The following is an 18,790-nucleotide window of genomic DNA, read 5'->3' on the forward strand; positions in this document are numbered from 1 at the left end:
TGAAATTATTATCATTTTGATGTGAGATTATTTCCAGCTTGGTTTGAATTGAGATTATTTCAGGGTTTGATTTGAGATTGTTTTGGGGTTTGATTTGAAATTATTTCAGGGGTTTGATTTGACATTATTTCAGGGTTTGATTTGAGATAATTTCGGGGGTTTGTTTTGCTGCTCCCAAGTTGGGTTGTTGTTTTAGGTTCACACGATCCTGACCAACGGATCCATCACAGACCCAATCAGCGTCCGGTCCGGTGTCGAACAGGGCTGCGTCATCACACCAACCCTCTTCTCGATCTTCCTCGCTGCAATGCTCCATCTCACACTCAACAAGCTTCCTGCTGGATTGGAACTAAACAACAGAACCAGTGGAAACCTGTTCAACCTTCGTCACCTCCAGGCCAGGTCCAAGACCATCCCAACCTCTGTCGTTGAACTACAGTACGCGGACGATGCTTTCATCTGCGCACATTCAGAGGCTGAACTCCCAAGTCACAGTCAACATCTTCACTGAGGCGTCCGAAAGCATGGGCCTTCACTAAACATCCGTAAGACAAAGGTCCTCCACCAACCTGCCCCCGCCACACAGCACTGCCCCCCCAGGTCATCAAGATCCACGGTGTGGCCCCGGACAATGTGAATCACTTTCCATATCTCGGGAACCTACTATCAGCAAGGGCAGACATCGACAACAAGGTTCAACACTGCCTCCAGTGCGCCAGTGCAGCTTTCGGTCGTCTGAGGAAAAGAGTGTTCGAAGATCAGGCCCTCAAATCTGCCACCAAGCTCATGGTCTAAAATGCTGTAGTGATACCCGCCCTCCTGTATGGCTCAAAGACATGGACCAAGTATAGTAGACACCTCAAATCGCTGGAGAAATACCACCAACGATGTCTTAGCAAGATCCTACAAATCCCCTGGAAGGACAGACGCACTAGCATTAGCGTCTTCGATCAGGCCAACATCGAAACACTGACCACACTCGACCAGCTCCGTTGGGCAGGCCACATTGTTTGCAGTCCTGACACAAGACTCCCAAAGCAAGCGCTCTACTCGGAACTCCTACATTGCAAGCGAGCCCCAGGTGGGCAGAGGAAACGTTTCAAGAACACCCTCAAAGCCTCCCTGATAAAATGCAACATCCCCACCGACACCTGGGGGTCCCTGGCCAAAGACCGCCCTAAGTGGAGGAAGTTATCCGAGAGGGCGCTGAGCACCTCAAGTCTCATTGCCAAGAGCATGCAGAAACCAAGCGCAGGCAGCGGAAGGAGCGTGCGGCAAACCAGTCCCACCCTCCCCTTCCCTCAACCACTGTCTGTCCCACCTGTGACAGAGATTGTAATTCCCGTATTGGACTGTTCCGTCACCTGAGAACTCGCATTTAGAGTGGAAGCAAGTCTTCCTCGATCTTGAGGGACTGCCGATGATGATGATGATTTTGGGGGATTTGACGAGACTATTTCGGGGGTTTGATTTCAGATTATATCAGGGGCTTGATTTGAAATTGTTTCTGGTTTGATTTGAGATTATGCTGGGTTTGATTTGAAATTATTTGGGGGTTTGATTTGAGATTATTTCAGGGTTTGATTTGAGATTATTTTGGGATTTTTTTTGAGGTTTGGTTTGAGATAATTTCAGGGGATTTGATTTGAGATTATTTCAGGGGTTTGAGATTATCTTGGGGGTTTTGTGGTTTCATTTGAGATTATTTCACTTTGTTTAATTTGGGATTATTCCAGGTGTTTGATTTGTGACTATTTTGGCGGTTTGATTTGAGATTATTTTGGGTTTGATTTGAGATTTTATTGGGAGGTTGATTTGAGATTTTATTGGGGGGGTTTGATTTGAGATTATTTCGCGTTTGATTTGAGGTTATTTTGGACTTTATTTAAGATTATTTTGGAGATTTGACTTGAGATTATTTCGGGTTTGATTTGATATTATTTCAGGGCTTTATTTGAGATAATTTCGGGGAGTTGTTTTGATGTTTGATTACAGCTTATTGTGGGGGTTTGATTTGAGATTATTTTGTGGGGGGGGGTTTGATTTGAGATTATTTTGTGGGGGGGGGTTTGATTTGAGATTATTTTGGGCGGTTCAAATTGAGATTATTTCAGGGTGCTTTATTTGAGATTATTTCGGAGGGGTTGATTTGAAATAATTTCGGAGTTTAATGTTAAATTATTTCAGGGGATTTGTGTTGAGGTTCCTTCAGAGGGTTTCATTTGAGATTATTTCTGGGGTGCTTGATCTGAGGTTATCTCGGGGTTTGATTTGAGATTATTTCGGGGTTTGATTTGAGATTATTTTGTGGTGTTTGATTTGTGATTATTTCAGTGTTTGATTTGAGATTATTTCAGTGTTTGATTTGAGATTATTTCAGGGTTTGATTTGAGATTATTTCGGGGTTTGATTTGAGATTTTTTCGGGGTTTGATTTGAGATTATTTTGTGGTGTTTGATTTGATATTATTTCAGGGTTTGATTTGAGATTTTTTCGTGGTTTGATTTGAGATTATTTTGTGGTGTTTGATTTGTGATTATTTCAGTGTTTGATTTGAGATTATTTTGTGGTGTTTGATTTGATATTATTTCGGAGGGGAGCTGAGGGGTTTGATTCAGGGCTATCTTGGGGCTGGGGATTTATTTAGCTCGTGTATACATTTGGCTTTGCTGTGGAGTTTGGATAGTGTAGCAGCGATATTGGAGATGGGATTGTCAGAGCGATGTCTGTGTGCAGGCTCGTCTGCCAGCCATTGGAGCCGTGAATAACACTGCTTGTCTTCTCTCACTCCAGCCCTGATGAGGATTCCTGCCAGAAGTTCATCCCCTTCGTTGGTGTAAGTATTTCTCGTCTCTTATTGACCTTGTTTGGGTTTTTAGCTCAGTGCTGATTAGCTTTTGGTACGTGAAAGGTTTTGTCTTTTCCAGATCCCTGAGTGTTGCTGAAGTGTCAGACTAGACTGTATGCACACGTTCTGAGGTGTGGCTAAAACTGACTCAGGCTTTGGAGTTATACCAAATTAGTCAGACTGGCACAAGTAAACAAAATAATTACAGAATCATGGACTGATGCAGCACTGAGGGAGGCCATTGAGCCCATCTTGCCCGTGCTGGCTCTTTGCTAGAGCTATCCAATTAATCCCACTCCCCCGCTCTTTCCCCACAGTCCTGTAAATCCAATTCCCTTTTAAAAATGATTGTCCTATCTGCTTCCACCACCTTTTCAGGCAGTGCATTTCAGATCATAACAGCTCACTGTGTAAGAAATTGTTTCCTCATATTGCGTCGAGTTCTTTTGCCAATAAACTTAAATCTGTGGCCGCCAATGGGAACACTTTCCACCTATTTACTCGATCAAAACCCTTCATGATTATCAACACCTCTCTTAAATCTCACATTAACCTTCGCTGCTCTAGGGAGAACACCAGCTTCTCTCCACATAACAGAAGCCCCTCATCCCTTGTACCAGTCTAGTAAATCTCCTCCACACCCTCTCCAACACCTTGTCATCCTTCCTAACGTGCGGTGCCCAGAGTTGGACACAATACTCCAGCTGGGGCCTAACTAGTGATTTATATTTGCGATAATAGTGACGGTGGATAAAGGGGAACCAGTGGATGTGGTGTATTTGGATTTCCAGAAAGCATTTGACAAGCTGCCACATAAAAGGTTACTGCACAAGATAAAAGTTTACGGGGTTGGGGGTAATATATTAGCATGGACAGAGGATTGGCTAACTAACAGAAAACAGAGAGTCGGGATAAATGGTTCATTCTCCGTTTGGCAATCAGTAACCAGTGGGGTGCCCCAGGAATCAGTGCTGAGACCCCAACTATTTACAATCTAAATTAACGACTTGGAAGAAGGGACTGAGTGTAACGTAGCCAAGTTTGTTGATGATACAAAGATGGGAGGAAAAGCAATGTGTGAGGAGGACACAAAAAATCTGCAAAAGGACACAGACAGGCTAAGTGAGTGGGCAAAAATTTGGCAGATGGGGTATAATGTTGGAAAGTGTGAGGTCATGCACTTTGGCAGAAAAAAAGCGAGGAGGAAGTTATTATTTAAATGGAGAAAGATTGCAAAGTGCTGCAGTACAATGGGACCTGGGGGTACTTGAACATGAAACACAAAAGGATAGTATGCAGATACAGCAAGTGATCAGGAAGGCCAATGGTATCTTGGCCTTTATTGCAAAGGGGATGGAGTATAAAAGCAGGGAAGTCTTGCTACAGTTATACAGGGTATTGGTGAGGCCACACCTGGAGTACTGCGTGCAGTTTTGGTTTCCACATTTACAAAAGGATATACTTGTTTTGGAGGCAGTTCAGAGAAGGTTCACTCGGTTGATTCCAGGGATGAGGGGGTTGACTTATGAGGAAAGGTTGAGTAGGTTGGGCCTCTACTCATTGGAGTTCAGAAGAATGAGAGGTGATCTTATCGAAATGTATAAGATTATGAGGGGGGCTCGACAAGGTGGATGCAGAGAGGATGTTTCCACTGATGGGGGAGACTAGAACTAGGGGTCATGGTCTTAGAATAAGGGGCCGCCCATTTAAAACTGAGATGAGGAGGAATTTCTTCTCTCAGAGGGTTGTAAATCTGTGGAGAGCTGTGGAAGCTGGGTCATTGAATAAATTTAAGACCGTGATAGACAGTTTCTGAACTGATAAGTGGTTATGGGGAGCGGGCAGGAAAGTGGAGCTGAGTCCATGATCGGATCAGCCATGATCTTATTAAATGGCGGAGCAGGCTCGAGGGGCGGTATGGCCTACTCCTATTTCTTATGTTCTTATGCCTACACTTCAATCAGTACTTCATTGTATAGCATGTTGGGACATCCTGAGGTCTGGAACGGCGCGACAGTAATGGATGGCTTTCTTTACTCAGCATTGCCATTGTGCCGCCTTCTGCAAGTTCCGGGCTGCACCAGCCGGAGACAGCTGACGCAATCCTCTCTCCTTTCTAAACAATGAGATTTTATTCATGTAACATCTGATCCCATCCTCAAGACATCCGGACGCACTTCACAGCCAATGAATTAATTTTACAGGGCAGCTGTGCCTGTTTATAGATAAATGCAGCAGCCTACCCACCCACAGCACGGCCCCACACACTGCAAATCAGCTGTTGGTTGTGGAAGCAATGTTCGTCACGACACTGCGTGAGCTCACTGTTCTTCAAAAACTGTGATCGGACCATCAGTATAACACTGGGCTACAGTACTGGTGGGTACAGGTCTGTCACTGTATAACACTGGGGTACAGTACTGGTGGGTACAGGTCTGTCACTGTACAACACTGGGCTACAGTACTGGTGGGTACAGGTCTGTCACTGTATAACACTGTGGTACAGTACTGGTGGGGACAGGTCTGTCACTGTATAACACTGGGGTACAGTACTGGTGGGTACAGGTCTGTCACTGTACAACACTGGGCTACAGTACTGGTGGGTACAGGTCTGTCACTGTATAACACTGGGGTACAGTACTGGTGGGTACAGGTCTGTCACTGTATAACACTGGGCTACAGTACTGGTGGGTACAGGTCTGTCATTGTATAACACTGGGGTACAGTACTGATGTGTACAGGTCTGTCACTGTATAACACTGGGGTACAGTACTGGTGGGTACAGGTCTGTCACTGTATAACACTGGGGTACAGAACTGGTGTGTGCAGGTCTGTCACTGTATAACACTGGGGTACAGTACTGGTGGGTACAGGTCTGTCATTGTATAACACTGGGGTACAGTACTGGTGGGTACAGGTCTGTCATTGTATAACACTGGGGTACAGTACTGGTGTGTGCAGGTCTGTCACTGTATAACACTGGGGTACAGTACTGGTGGGTACAGGTCTGTCACTGTATAACACTGGGATACAGTACTGGTGGGTACAGGTCTGTCACTGTATAACACTGGGGTACAGTACTGCTGTGTACAGGTCTGTCACTGTATAACACTGGGATACAGTACTGGTGGGTACAGGTCTGTCACTGTATAACACTGGGGTACAGTACTGGTGGGTACAGGTCTGTCACTGTATAACACTGTGGTACAGTACTGGTGGGGACAGGTCTGTCACTGTATAACACTGGGGTACAGTACTGGTGGGTACAGGTCTGTCACTGTACAACACTGGGCTACAGTACTGGTGGGTACAGGTCTGTCATTGTATAACACTGGGGTACAGTACTGGTGGGTACAGGTCTGTCATTGTATAACACTGGGGTACAGTACTGGTGGGTACAGGTCTGTCACTGTATAACACTTGGGTACAGTACTGGTGGGCACAGGTCTGTCACTGTATAACACTGTGGTACAGTACTGGTGGGGACAGGTCTGTCACTGTATAACACTGGGGTACAGTACTGGTGGGTACAGGTCTGTCACTGTACAACACTGGGCTACAGTACTGGTGGGTACAGGTCTGTCACTGTATAACACTGGGGTACAGTACTGGTGGGTACAGGTCTGTCACTGTATAACACTGGGGTACAGTACTAGTGGGTACAGGTCTGTCACTGTATAACACTGGGGTACAGTACTGGTGGATACAGGTCTGTCACTGTATAACACTGGGGTACAGTACTGGTAGATACAGGTCGGTCACTGTATAACACTGGGATACAGCACTGGTGGGTACAGGTCTGTGACTATATAACAGTGGGGTGCAGTACTGGTGGGTACAGGTCTGTCACTGTATAACACTGGGGTACAGTACTGGTGGGTACAGGTCTGTCACTGTATAACACTGGGGTACAGTACTGGTGGGTACAGGTCTGTCACTGTATAACACTGGGGTACAGTACTGGTGGGTACAGGACTGTCACTGTATAACACTAGGGTACAGTACTGGTGGGTGCAGGTCTGTCACTGTATAACACTGGAGTACAGTACTGGTGGGTACAGGTCTGTCACTGTCTAACACTGGGGTACAGTACTGGTGGGTACAGGTCTGTCACTGTATAACACTGGGATACAGTACTGGTGGGTACAGGTCTGTCACTGTATAACACTGGGGTACAGTACTGGTGGGTACAGGTCTGTCACTGTATAACACTGGGGTACAGTACTGGTGGGTACAGGTCTGTCACTGTATAACACTGGGGTACAGTACTGGTGGGTACAGGGCTGTCACTGTATAACACTGGGATACAGTACTGGTGGGTACAGGTCTGTCACTGTATAACACTGGGTACAGTACTGGTGGGTACAGGTCTGCCACTGTATAACACTGGGTTACAGTACCGGTGGGTACAGGTCTGTCACTGTATAACACTGGGGTACAGTACCGGTGGGTACAGGTCTGTCACTGTATAACACTGGGGTACAGTACTGGTGGGTACAGGTCTGTCACTGTATAACACAGAGGTACAGTACTGGTGGGTACAGGTCTGCCACTGTATAACACTGGCGTACAGTACTGGTGGGTACAGGTCTGTCACTGTATAACACTGGGGTACAGTACTGGTGGGTACAGGTCTGTCAGTGTATAGCACTGGGTACAGTACTGGTGGGTACAGGTCTGTCACTGTATAACACTGGGGTACAGTACCAGTGGGTACAGGTCTGTAACTGTATAACACTGGGGTACAGTACTAGTGGGTACAGGTCTGTCACTGTATAACACTGGGGTACAGTACTAGTGGGTACAGGTCTGTCACTGTATAACACTGGGTACAGTACTGGTGGGTACAGGTCTGTCACTGTATAACACTGGCGTACAGTACTGGTGGGCACAGGTCTGTCACTGTATAACACTGAGGTACAGTACTGGTGGGTACAGGTCTGTCACTATATAACACTGGGGTACAGTACTGGTGGGAACAGGTCTGTCACTGTATAACACTGGATTACAGTACTGGTGGGGACAGGTCTGTCACGGTATAACACTGGGGGACAGTACTGCTTGGTACAGGTCTGTCACTGTACAACACTGGGATACAGGACTGGTGCGCACAGGCCTGTCACTGTATAACACCGGGGTACAGTACTGGTTTGTACAGGTCTGTCACTGTATAACACTGGGGTACAGTACTGGAGTGTACAGGTATGTCACTGTATAACACTGGGGTACAGTACTGGAGTGTACAGGTCTGTCACTGTATAACACTGGGGTACAGTACTGGTGGGTACAGGTCTGTCACTGTATAACACTGGGGTACAGTACTGGAGTGTACAGGTCTGTCACTGTATAACACTGGGGTACTGTACTGCTTCGTACAGCTCTGTCACTGTATGACACTGCGGTACAGTACTGGAGTGTACAGGTCTGTCACTGTATAACAGTGGGGTGCAGTACTGTTGGGCACAGGTCTGTCACTGTATAACACTGGGGCACAGTGCTTGAGTGTACAGGTCTGTCACTGTATAACACTGGGGTACAGTACTGGTGGGTACAGGTCTGTCACTGTATAACACTGGTGTACAGTACTGGTGGATACAGGAATCGCACTGTATAACACTGGGGTACTGTACTGGTGGGTACAGGCCTGTCACTGTATAACACTGGGGTACAGTAATGCTTTGTACAGGTCTGTCACTGTATAACACTGCGATACAGGACTGGTGGGCACAGGTCTGTCGCTGTATAACACTGGGGTACAGTACTGGTGGGTACAGGTATGTCGCTGTATACCACTGGGGTACAGTACTGGTGGGTACAGGTCTGTCACTGTATAACACTGGGGTACAATACTGGTGGGTACAGGTCTGTCACTGTATAACACTGGGGTACAGTACTGGTGGGTACAGGTCTGTCACTGTATAACACTGGGGTACAGTACTGGTGGGTACAGGTCTGTCACTGTATAACACTGGGGTACAGTACTGGTGGGTACAGGTCTGTCACTTTATAACACTGGGGTACAGCACTGGTGAGTACAGATCTGTCACTGTATAACACAGGGTACAGTACTGGTGGGTACGGGTCTGTCACTGTATAACACTGGGGTACAGTACTGGTGGGTACAGGTCTGTCACTGTACAACACTGGGGTACAGTACTGGTGGGTACAGGTCTGTCACTGTATAACACTGGGGTACAGTACAGGTGAGTACAGGTCTGCCACTGTATTACAATGGGATACAGTACTGGTGGGTACAGGTCTGTTACTGTATAACACTGGGGTACAGAACTGGTGGGTACAGGTGTGTCACTGTGTCACACTGGTGTACAGTCCTGGTGGGTACATGTCAGTCACTGTATAACACTGGGGTACAGAACTGGTGGGTACATGTGTGTCACTGTGTCACACTGGTGTCCATTCCTGGTGGGTACAGGCCTGTCACTGTATGATACTGGGGTGGACTACTGGTGTGTACAGTTATGTCACTGTATAACACTGGGGTACAGTACAGGTGGGTACAGATCTGTCACTGTATAACACTGGGGTACAATACTGGTGGGTACAGTTCTGTCACTGTATAACACTGGGGTACAGTACTGGTGGGTACAGGTATGTCACTGTATAACACTGGGGCACAGTACTTGCGGGTACAGGTCTGTCACTGTATAACACTGGGGTACAGTACTGGTGGGTACAGGTCTGTCACTGTATAACACTGGGGTACAGTACTGATGAGTACAAGTCAATCACTGTATAATACTGGGGTACTCTACTGGTGGGTACAGGTCTGCCATTGTATAACACTGGGGTACAGTACTAGTGGGTGCAGGTCTGTCACTGTCTAACACTGGGGTACAGTACTGGTGGGTACAGGTCTGTCACTGTATAACACTGGGGTACAGTTCTAGTGGGTACAGGTCTGTCACTGTCTAACACTGGGGTACAGTACTGGTGGGTACTGGTCTGTCACTGTATAACACTGGAGTACAGTACTGGTGGGTACAGGTCTGTCACTGTATAACACTGGGGTACAGTACTGGTGGGTACAGGTCTGTCACTGTACAACACTGGGGTACAGTACTGGTGGGGACAGGTCTGTCACTGTATAACACTGGGGGACAGTACTGCTTGGTACAGGTCTGTCACTGTACAACACTGGGGTACAGTACTGGTGGGTACAGGTCTGCCACTGTATAACACTGGGATACAGGACTGGTGGGCACAGTTCTGTCACTGTATAACACCGGGGTACAGTACTGGTTTGTACAGCTCTGTCACTGTATAACACTGGGGTACAGTACTAGAGGGTACAGGTGTGTCACTGTATAACACTGGGGTACAGTACTGGAGTGTGCAGGTCTGTCACTGTATAACACTGGGGTGCAGTACTGGAGTGTACAGGTCTGTCACTGTATAACACTGGGGTACAGTACTGCTTCGTACAGCTCTGTCACTGTATGACACTGGGGTACAGTACTGGTGGGTACAGGTCTGTCACTGTATAACACTGGGGTACAGTACTGGTGGATACAGGTCTGTCACTGTATAACAGTGGGATACAGTACTGGTGGGTACAGGTCTGTCATTGTATAACACTGGGGTACAGTACTGGTGGGTACAGGTCTGTCATTGTATAACACTGGGGTACAGTACTAGAGGGTACAGGTGTGTCACTGTGTCACGCTGGTGTACAGTCCTGGTGGGTACATGTCAGTCACTGTATAACAGTGGGGTACAGAACTGGTTGGTGCAGGTGTGTCACTGTGTCACACTGGTGTCCATTCCTGGTGGGTACAGGTCTGTCACTGTATGATACTGGGGTGGACTACTGTTGTGTACAGTTATGTCACTGTATAACACTGGGGTACAGTACATGTGGGTACAGATCTGTCACTGTATAACACCGGGGTGCAGTACTGGTGGGTACAGGTCTGTCACTGTTTAACACTGGGGTACAGTACTCGTGGGTACAGGTCTGCCATTGTATAACACTGGGGTACAGTACTAGTGGGTGCAGGTCTGTCACTGTCTAACACTGGGGTATAGTACTGGTGGGTACAGGTCTGCCATTGTATAACACTGGGGTACAGTTCTAGTGGGTACAGGGCTGTCACTGTCTAACACTGGGGTACAGTACTGGTGGGTACTGGTCTGTCACTGTATAACACTGGAGTACAGTACTGCTTGGTACAGGTCTGTCACTGTTTAACACTGGGGTACAGTACTCGTGGGTACAGGTCTGCCATTGTATAACACTGGGGTACAGTACTAGTGGGTGCAGGTCTGTCACTGTCTAAAACTGGGGTACAGTACTGCTTCGTACATCTCTGTCACTATATGACACTGCGGTACAGTACTGGAGTGTACAGGTCTGTCACTGTATAACACTAGGGTGCAGTACTGGTGGGTACAGGTCTGTCACTGTATAACACCGGGGTACAGTACTGGTTTGTACAGGTCTGTCACTGTATAACACTGGGGTACAGTACTGGAGTGTACAGGTCTGTCACTGTATAACACTGGGGTGCAGTACTGTTGGGCATAGGTCTGTCACTGTATAACACTGGGGTACAGTACTGGAGTGCACAGGTCTGTCACTGTATAACACTGGGATACAGTACTGGTGGGTACAGGTCTGTCACTGTGTAACACTGGTGTACAGTACTGGTGGATACAGGAATCTCACTGCATAACACTGGGGTACTGTACTGGTGGGTACAGGTCTGTCACTGTATAACACTGGGGTACAGTACTGGTGGGTACAGGTCTGTCACTGTATAACACTGGGGTACAGTACTGGTGGGTACAGGTCTGTCACTTTATAACACTGGGGTACAGCACTGGTGGGTACAGGTCTGCCATTGTATAACACTGGCGTACAGTTCTAGTGGGTACAGGTATGTCACTGTCTAACACTGGGGTACAGTACTGGTGGTTACTGGTCTGTCACTGTATAACACTGGAGTACAGTACTGGTGGGGACAGGTCTGTCACTGTATAACACTGGGGGACAGTACTGGTGGGTACAGGTCTGTCACTGTATAACACTGGGGTACAGTACTGCTTGGTACAGGTCTGTCACTGTACAACACCGGGGTACAGTACTGCTTTGTACAGGTCTGTCACTGTATAAAACTGGGGTACAGTACTGGAGTGTACAGGTCTGTCACTGTATAACACTGGGGTACAGTAATGCTTTGTACAGGTCTGCCACTGTATAACACTGGGATACAGGACTGGTCGGCACAGGTCTGTCACTGTATAACACTAGGGTACAGTACTGGTGGGTACAGGTCTGTCACTGTATAACACTGGGGTACAGTACTGGTGGGTACAGGTCTGTCACTTTATAACACTGGGGTACAGCACTGGTGAGTACAGATCTGTCACTGTATAACACTGGGGTACAGTACTGGTGGGTACAGGTCTGTCACTGTATAACACTGGGGTACAGTACTGGTGGGTACAGGTCTGTCACTGTATAACACTGGGATACAGTACTGGCGGGTACAGGTCTGCCACTGTATACCACTGGGGTACAGGACTGGTGGGTACAGGTCTGTCACTGTATAACACTGGGGTACAGCACTGGTGAGTACAGATATGTCACTGTATAACACTGGGGTACAGCACTGGTGAGTACAGGTCTGTCACTGTACAACACTGGGGTACAGTACTGGTGAGGACAGGTCTGCCACTGTGTCACACTGGGATACAGTACTGGAGGGTACAGGTCTGTCACTGTACAACACTGGGGTACAGTACTGGTGGGTACAGGTCTGTCACTGTAAAACACTAGGGTACAGTACTGGTGGGTACAGGTCTGTCACTGTATAACACTGGGGTACAGTACTGGTGGATACAGGTCTGTCATTGTATAACACTGGGGTACAGTACTGGTGGGTACAGGTCGTCACTGTATAACACTGGGGTACAGTACTGGTGGGTACAGGTCTGTCACTGTAAAACACTAGGGTACAGTACTGGTGGGTACAGGTCTGTCACTGTATAACACTGGGGTACAGTACTGGTGGATACAGGTCTGTCACTGTATAGCACTGGGATACAGTACTGGTGGGTACAAGTCTGTCAATGTATAACACTGGGGTACAGTACTGGTGGGTATAGGTCTGTCACTGTATAACACTGGGGTACAGTACTGGTGGGTACAGGTCTGTCACTGTATAACACTGGGGTACATCACTGGTGGGTACAAGTCTGTCACTGTATAACACTGGGGTACAGTACTGGTGGGTACAGGTCTGTCACTGGATAACACTAGGGTACAGTACTGCTGGGTACAGGTCTGTCACTGTATAACACGGGGGTACAGTACTGGTGTGTACAGGTCTGTCACTGGATAACGCTAGGGTACAGTTCTGGTGGGTACAGGTCTGTCACTGTATAATATTGGGGTACAGTACTGGTGGGTACAGGTCTGTCACTGTATACCACTGGGGTACAGTACTGGTGGGTACAGGTCTGTCACTGCATAACACTTGGCTACAGTACAGGTGAGTTCAAGTCTGCCACTTTATTACAATGGGATACAGTACTGGTGGGTACAGGTCTGTTACTGTATAACACTGGGGTACTCTGCTGGTGGGTACAGTTCTGTCATTGTATAACACTGGGGTACAGCACTAGAGGGTACAGGTGTGTCACTGTGTCACGCTGGTGTACAGTCCTGGTGGGTACATGTCAGTCACTGTATAACACTGGGGTACAGAACTGGTGGGTACAGGTGTGCCACTGTGTCACACTGGTGTCCATTCCTGGTGGGTACAGGTCTGTCACTGTATGATACTGGGGTGGACTACTGGTGTGTACAGTTATGTCACTGTATAACACTGGGGTACAATACTGGTGGGTACAGTTCTGTCATTGTATAACACTGGGGTACAGTACTGGTGGGTACAGGTCTGTCACTGTATAACACTAGGGCACAGTACTTGCGGGTACAGGTCTGTCACTGTATACTACTGGGGTACAGTACTGGTGGGTACAGATCTGTCACTGTATAACACTGAGGTACAGTACTGGTGGGTGCAGGTCTGTCACTGTCTAACACTGGGGTACAGTAATGCTTTGTACAGCTCTGTCACTGTATAACACTGGGATACAGGACTGGTGGGCACAGGTCTGTCACTGTATAACACTGGGGTACAGTAATGCTTTGTACAGGTCTGTCACTGTATAACACTGGGATACAGGACTGGTGGGCACAGGTCTGTCACTGTATAACACTGGGGTACAGTACTGGTGGGTACAGGTATGTCGCTGTATACCACGGGTACAGTACTGGTGGGTACTGGTCTGTCACTGTATAACACTGGGGTACAATACTGGTGGGTACAGGTCTGTCACTGTATAACACTGGGGTACAGTACTGGTGGGTACAGGTCTGTCACTGTATAACACTGGGGTACAGTACTGGTGGGTACAGGTCTGTCACTGTATAACACTGGGGTACAGTACTGGTGGGTACAGGTCTGTCACTTTATAACACTGGGGTACAGCACTGGTGAGTACAGATCTGTCACTGTATAACACTGGGGTACAGTACTGGTGGGTACGGGTATGTCACTGTATAACACTGGGGTACAGTACTGGTGGGTACAGGTCTGTCACTGTATAACACTGGGATACCGTACTGGTGGGTACATGTCTGTCACTGTATACCACTGGGGTACAGTACTGGTGGGTACAGGTCTGTCACTGCATAACACTTGGGTACAGTACAGGTGAGTTCAGGTCTGCCACTTTATTACAATGGGATACAGTACTGGTGGGTACAGGTCTGTTACTGTATAACACTGGGGTACTCTGCTGGTGTGTACAGTTCTGTCATTGTATAACACTGGGGTACAGCACTAGAGGGTACAGGTGTGTCACTGTGTCACGCTGGTGTACAGTCCTGGTGGGTACATGTCAGTCACTGTATAACACTGGGGTACAGAACTGGTGGGTACAGGTGTGCCACTGTGTCACACTGGTGTCCATTCCTGGTGGGTACAGGTCTGTCACTGTATGATACTGGGGTGGACTACTGGTGTGTACAGTTATGTCACTGTATAACACTGGGGTACAATACTGGTGGGTACAGTTCTGTCATTGTATAACACTGGGGTACAGTACTGGTGGGTACAGGTCTGTCACTGTATAACACTAGGGCACAGTACTTGCGGGTACAGGTCTGTCACTGTATAACACTGGGGTACAGTACTGGTGGGTACAGATCTGTCACTGTATAACACTGGGGTACAGTACTGGTGAGTACAAGTCAATCACTGTATAATACTGGGGTACTTTACTGGTGGGTACAGATCTGCCATTGTATAACACTGGGGTACAGTACTAGTGGGTGCAGCTCTGTCACTGTATAACACTGGGATACAGGACTGGTGGGCACAGGTCTGTCACTGTATAACACTGGGGTACAGTAATGCTTTGTACAGGTCTGTCACTGTATAACACTGGGATACAGGACTGGTGGGCACAGGTCTGTCACTGTATAACACTGGGGTACAGTACTGGTGGGTACAGGTATGTCGCTGTATACCACTGGGGTACAGTACTGGTGGGTACAGGTCTGTCACTGTATAACACTGGGGTACAATACTGGTGGGTACAGGTCTGTCACTGTATAACACTGGGGTACAGTACTGGTGGGTACAGGTCTGTCACTGTATAACACTGGGGTACGGTACTGGTGGGTACAGGTCTGTCACTGTATAACACTGGGGTACAGTACTGGTGGGTACAGGTCTGTCACTTTATAACACTGGGGTACAGCACTGGTGAGTACAGATCTGTCACTGTATAACACTGGGGTACAGTACTGGTGGGTACGGGTCTGTCACTGTATAACACTGGGGTACAGTACTGGTGGGTACAGGTCTGTCACTGTATAACACTGGGATACAGTACTGGTGGGTACATGTCTGTCACTGTATAACACTAGGGTACAGTACTGGTGGGTACAGGTCTGTCACTGTATAACACTGGGGTACAGTACTGGTGGGTACAGGTCTGTCACTGTATAACACTGGGGTACAGTACTGGTGGGTACAGGTCTGTCACTGTATAACACTGGGATACAGTACTGGTGGGTACAGGTCTGTCACTGTATAACACTGGGGTTCTGTACTGGCGGGTACGGTCTGTCACTGTATAACACTGGGGTACAGCACTGGTGGGTACAGGTCTGTCACTGTATAACACTAGGGTACAGTACTGGTGGGTACAGGCCTGTCACTGTATAACACTGGGGTACAGTACTGGTGGGGACAGGTCTGTCACTGTATAACACTGGGATACAGTACTGGTGGGTACAAGTCTGTCACTGTATAACACTGGGATACAGTACTGGTGGGTACAGGTCTGTCACTGGATAACACTAGGGTACAGTACTGCTGGGTACAGGTCTGTCACTGTATAACACTGGGGTACAGTACTGGTGTGTACAGGTCTGTCACTGGATAACGCTAGGGTACAGTTCTAGTGGGTACAGGTCTGTCACTGTATAACATTGGGGTACAGTACTGGTGGGTACAGGTCTGTCACTGTATACCACTGGGGTACAGTACTGGTGGGTACAGGTCTGTCACTGCATAACACTTGGGTACAGTACAGGTGAGTTCAGGTCTGCCACGTTATTACAATGGGATACAGTACTGGTGGGTACAGGTCTGTTACTGTATAACACTGGGGTACTCTGCTGGTGGGTACAGGTCTGTCATTGTATAACACTGGGGTACAGCACTAGAGGGTACAGGTGTGTCACTGTGTCACGCTGGTGTACAGTCCTGGTGGGTACATGTCAGTCACTGTATAACACTGGGGTACAGAACTGGTGGGTACAGGTGTGTCACTGTGTCACACTGGTGTCCATTCCTGGTGGGTACAGGTCTGTCACTGTATGATACTGGGGTGGACTACTGGTGTGTACAGTTATGTCACTGTATAACACTGGGGTACAATACTGGTGGGTACAGTTCTGTCATTGTATAACACTGGGGTACAGTACTGGTGGGTACAGGTCTGTCACTGTATAACACTAGGGCACAGTACTTGCGGGTACAGGTCTGTCACTGTATAACACTGGGGTACAGTACTGGTGGGTACAGATCTGTCACTGTATAACACTGGGGTACAGTACTGGTGAGTACAAGTCAATCACTGTATAATACTGGGGTACTTTACTGGTGGGTACAGATCTGCCATTGTATAACACTGGGGTACAGTACTAGTGGGTGCAGGTCTGTCACTGTCTAACACTGGGGTACAGTAATGCTTTGTACAGCTCTGTCACTGTGTAACACTGGGATACAGGACTGGTGGGCACAGGTCTGTCACTGTATAACACTGGGGTACAGTAATGCTTTGTACAGGTCTGTCACTGTATAGCACTGGGATACAGGACTGGTGGGCACAGGTCTGTCACTGTATAACACTGGGGTACAGTACTGGTGGGTACAGGTATGTCGCTGTATACCACTGGGGTACAGTACTGGTGGGTACAGGTCTGTCACTGTATAACACTGGGGTACAATACTGGTGGGTACAGGTCTGTCACTGTATAACACTGGGGTACAGTACTGGTGGGTACAGGTCTGTCACTCTATAACACTGGGGTACAGTACTGGTGGGTACAGGTCTGTCACTGTATAACACTGGGGTACAGTACTGGTGGGTACAGGTCTGTCACTTTATAACACTGGGGTACAGCACTGGTGAGTACAGATCTGTCACTGTATAACACTGGGGTACAGTACTGGTGGGTACGGGTCTGTCACTGTATAACACTGGGGTACAGTACTGGTGGGTACAGGTCTGTCACTGTATAACACTGGGATACAGTACTGGTGGGTACAGGTCTGTCACTGTATAACACTAGGGTACAGTACTGGTGGGTACAGGTCTGTCACTGTATAACACTGGGGTACAGTACTGGTGGGTACAGGTCTGTCACTGTATAACACTGGGGTACAGTACTGGTGGGTACAGGTCTGTCACTGTATAACACTGGGGTACAGTACTGGTGGGTACAGGTCTGTCACTGTATAACACTGGGATACAGTACTGGTGGGTACAGGTCTGCCACTGTATAACACTGGGGTACAGGACTGGTGGGTACAGGTCTGTCACAGTATAACACTGGGGTTCTGTACTGGCGGGTACGGTATGTCACTGTATAACACTGGGGTACAGCACTGGTGAGTACAGATATGTCACTGTATAACACTGGGGTACAGCACTGGTGAGTATAGGTCTGTCACTGTACAGCACTGGGGTACAGTACTGGTGAGGACAGGTCTGTCACTGTGTCACACTGGGATACAGTACTGGAGGGTACAGGTCTGTCACTGTACAACACTGGGGTACAGCACTGGTGGGTACAGGTCTGTCACTGTGTCACACTGGGATACAGTACTGGTGGGTACAGGTCGTCACTGTATAACACTGGGGTACAGTACTGGTGGGTACAGGTCTGTCACTGTATAACACTGGGGTACATCACTGGTGGGTACAGGTCTGTCATTGTATAACACTGGGGTACAGTACTGGTGGGTACAGGTCTGTCACTGTATAACACTGGGGTACAGTACTGGTGTGTACAGGTCTGTCACTGTATAACACTAGGGTACAGTACTGGTGGGTACAGGCCTGTCACTGTATAACACTGGGGTACAGTACTGGTGGGGACAGGTCTGTCACTGTATAACACTGGGATACAGTACTGGTGGGTACAAGTCTGTCACTGTATAACACTGGGATACAGTACTGGTGGGTACAGGTCTGTCACTGGATAACACTAGGGTACAGTACTGCTGGGTACAGGTCTGTCACTGTATAACACTGGGGTACAGTACTGGTGTGTACAGGTCTGTCACTGGATAACGCTAGGGTACAGTTCTAGTGGGTACAGGTCTGTCACTG

At 47.9% G+C, this 18,790-nt stretch overlaps 1 protein-coding gene across 1 annotated transcript in view; it reads left to right on the top strand.

Annotated features, from left to right (window-relative positions):
• Nucleotides 1-18,790, top strand: part of LOC139252633 (phosphofurin acidic cluster sorting protein 2-like) — a 469,430-nt gene that overhangs the window by 194,055 nt on the left and 256,585 nt on the right. Inside the window, exon 15 of the mRNA XM_070873440.1 lies at nucleotides 2,794-2,836. Coding sequence (XP_070729541.1) covers nucleotides 2,794-2,836 — 43 coding nt within the window. The remainder of the gene's footprint in view (nucleotides 1-2,793; nucleotides 2,837-18,790) is intronic.

The sequence above is a fragment of the Pristiophorus japonicus genome, unplaced genomic scaffold (assembly GCF_044704955.1).
Source record: "Pristiophorus japonicus isolate sPriJap1 unplaced genomic scaffold, sPriJap1.hap1 HAP1_SCAFFOLD_471, whole genome shotgun sequence".
Lineage (NCBI taxonomy): Eukaryota > Metazoa > Chordata > Chondrichthyes > Pristiophoridae > Pristiophorus > Pristiophorus japonicus.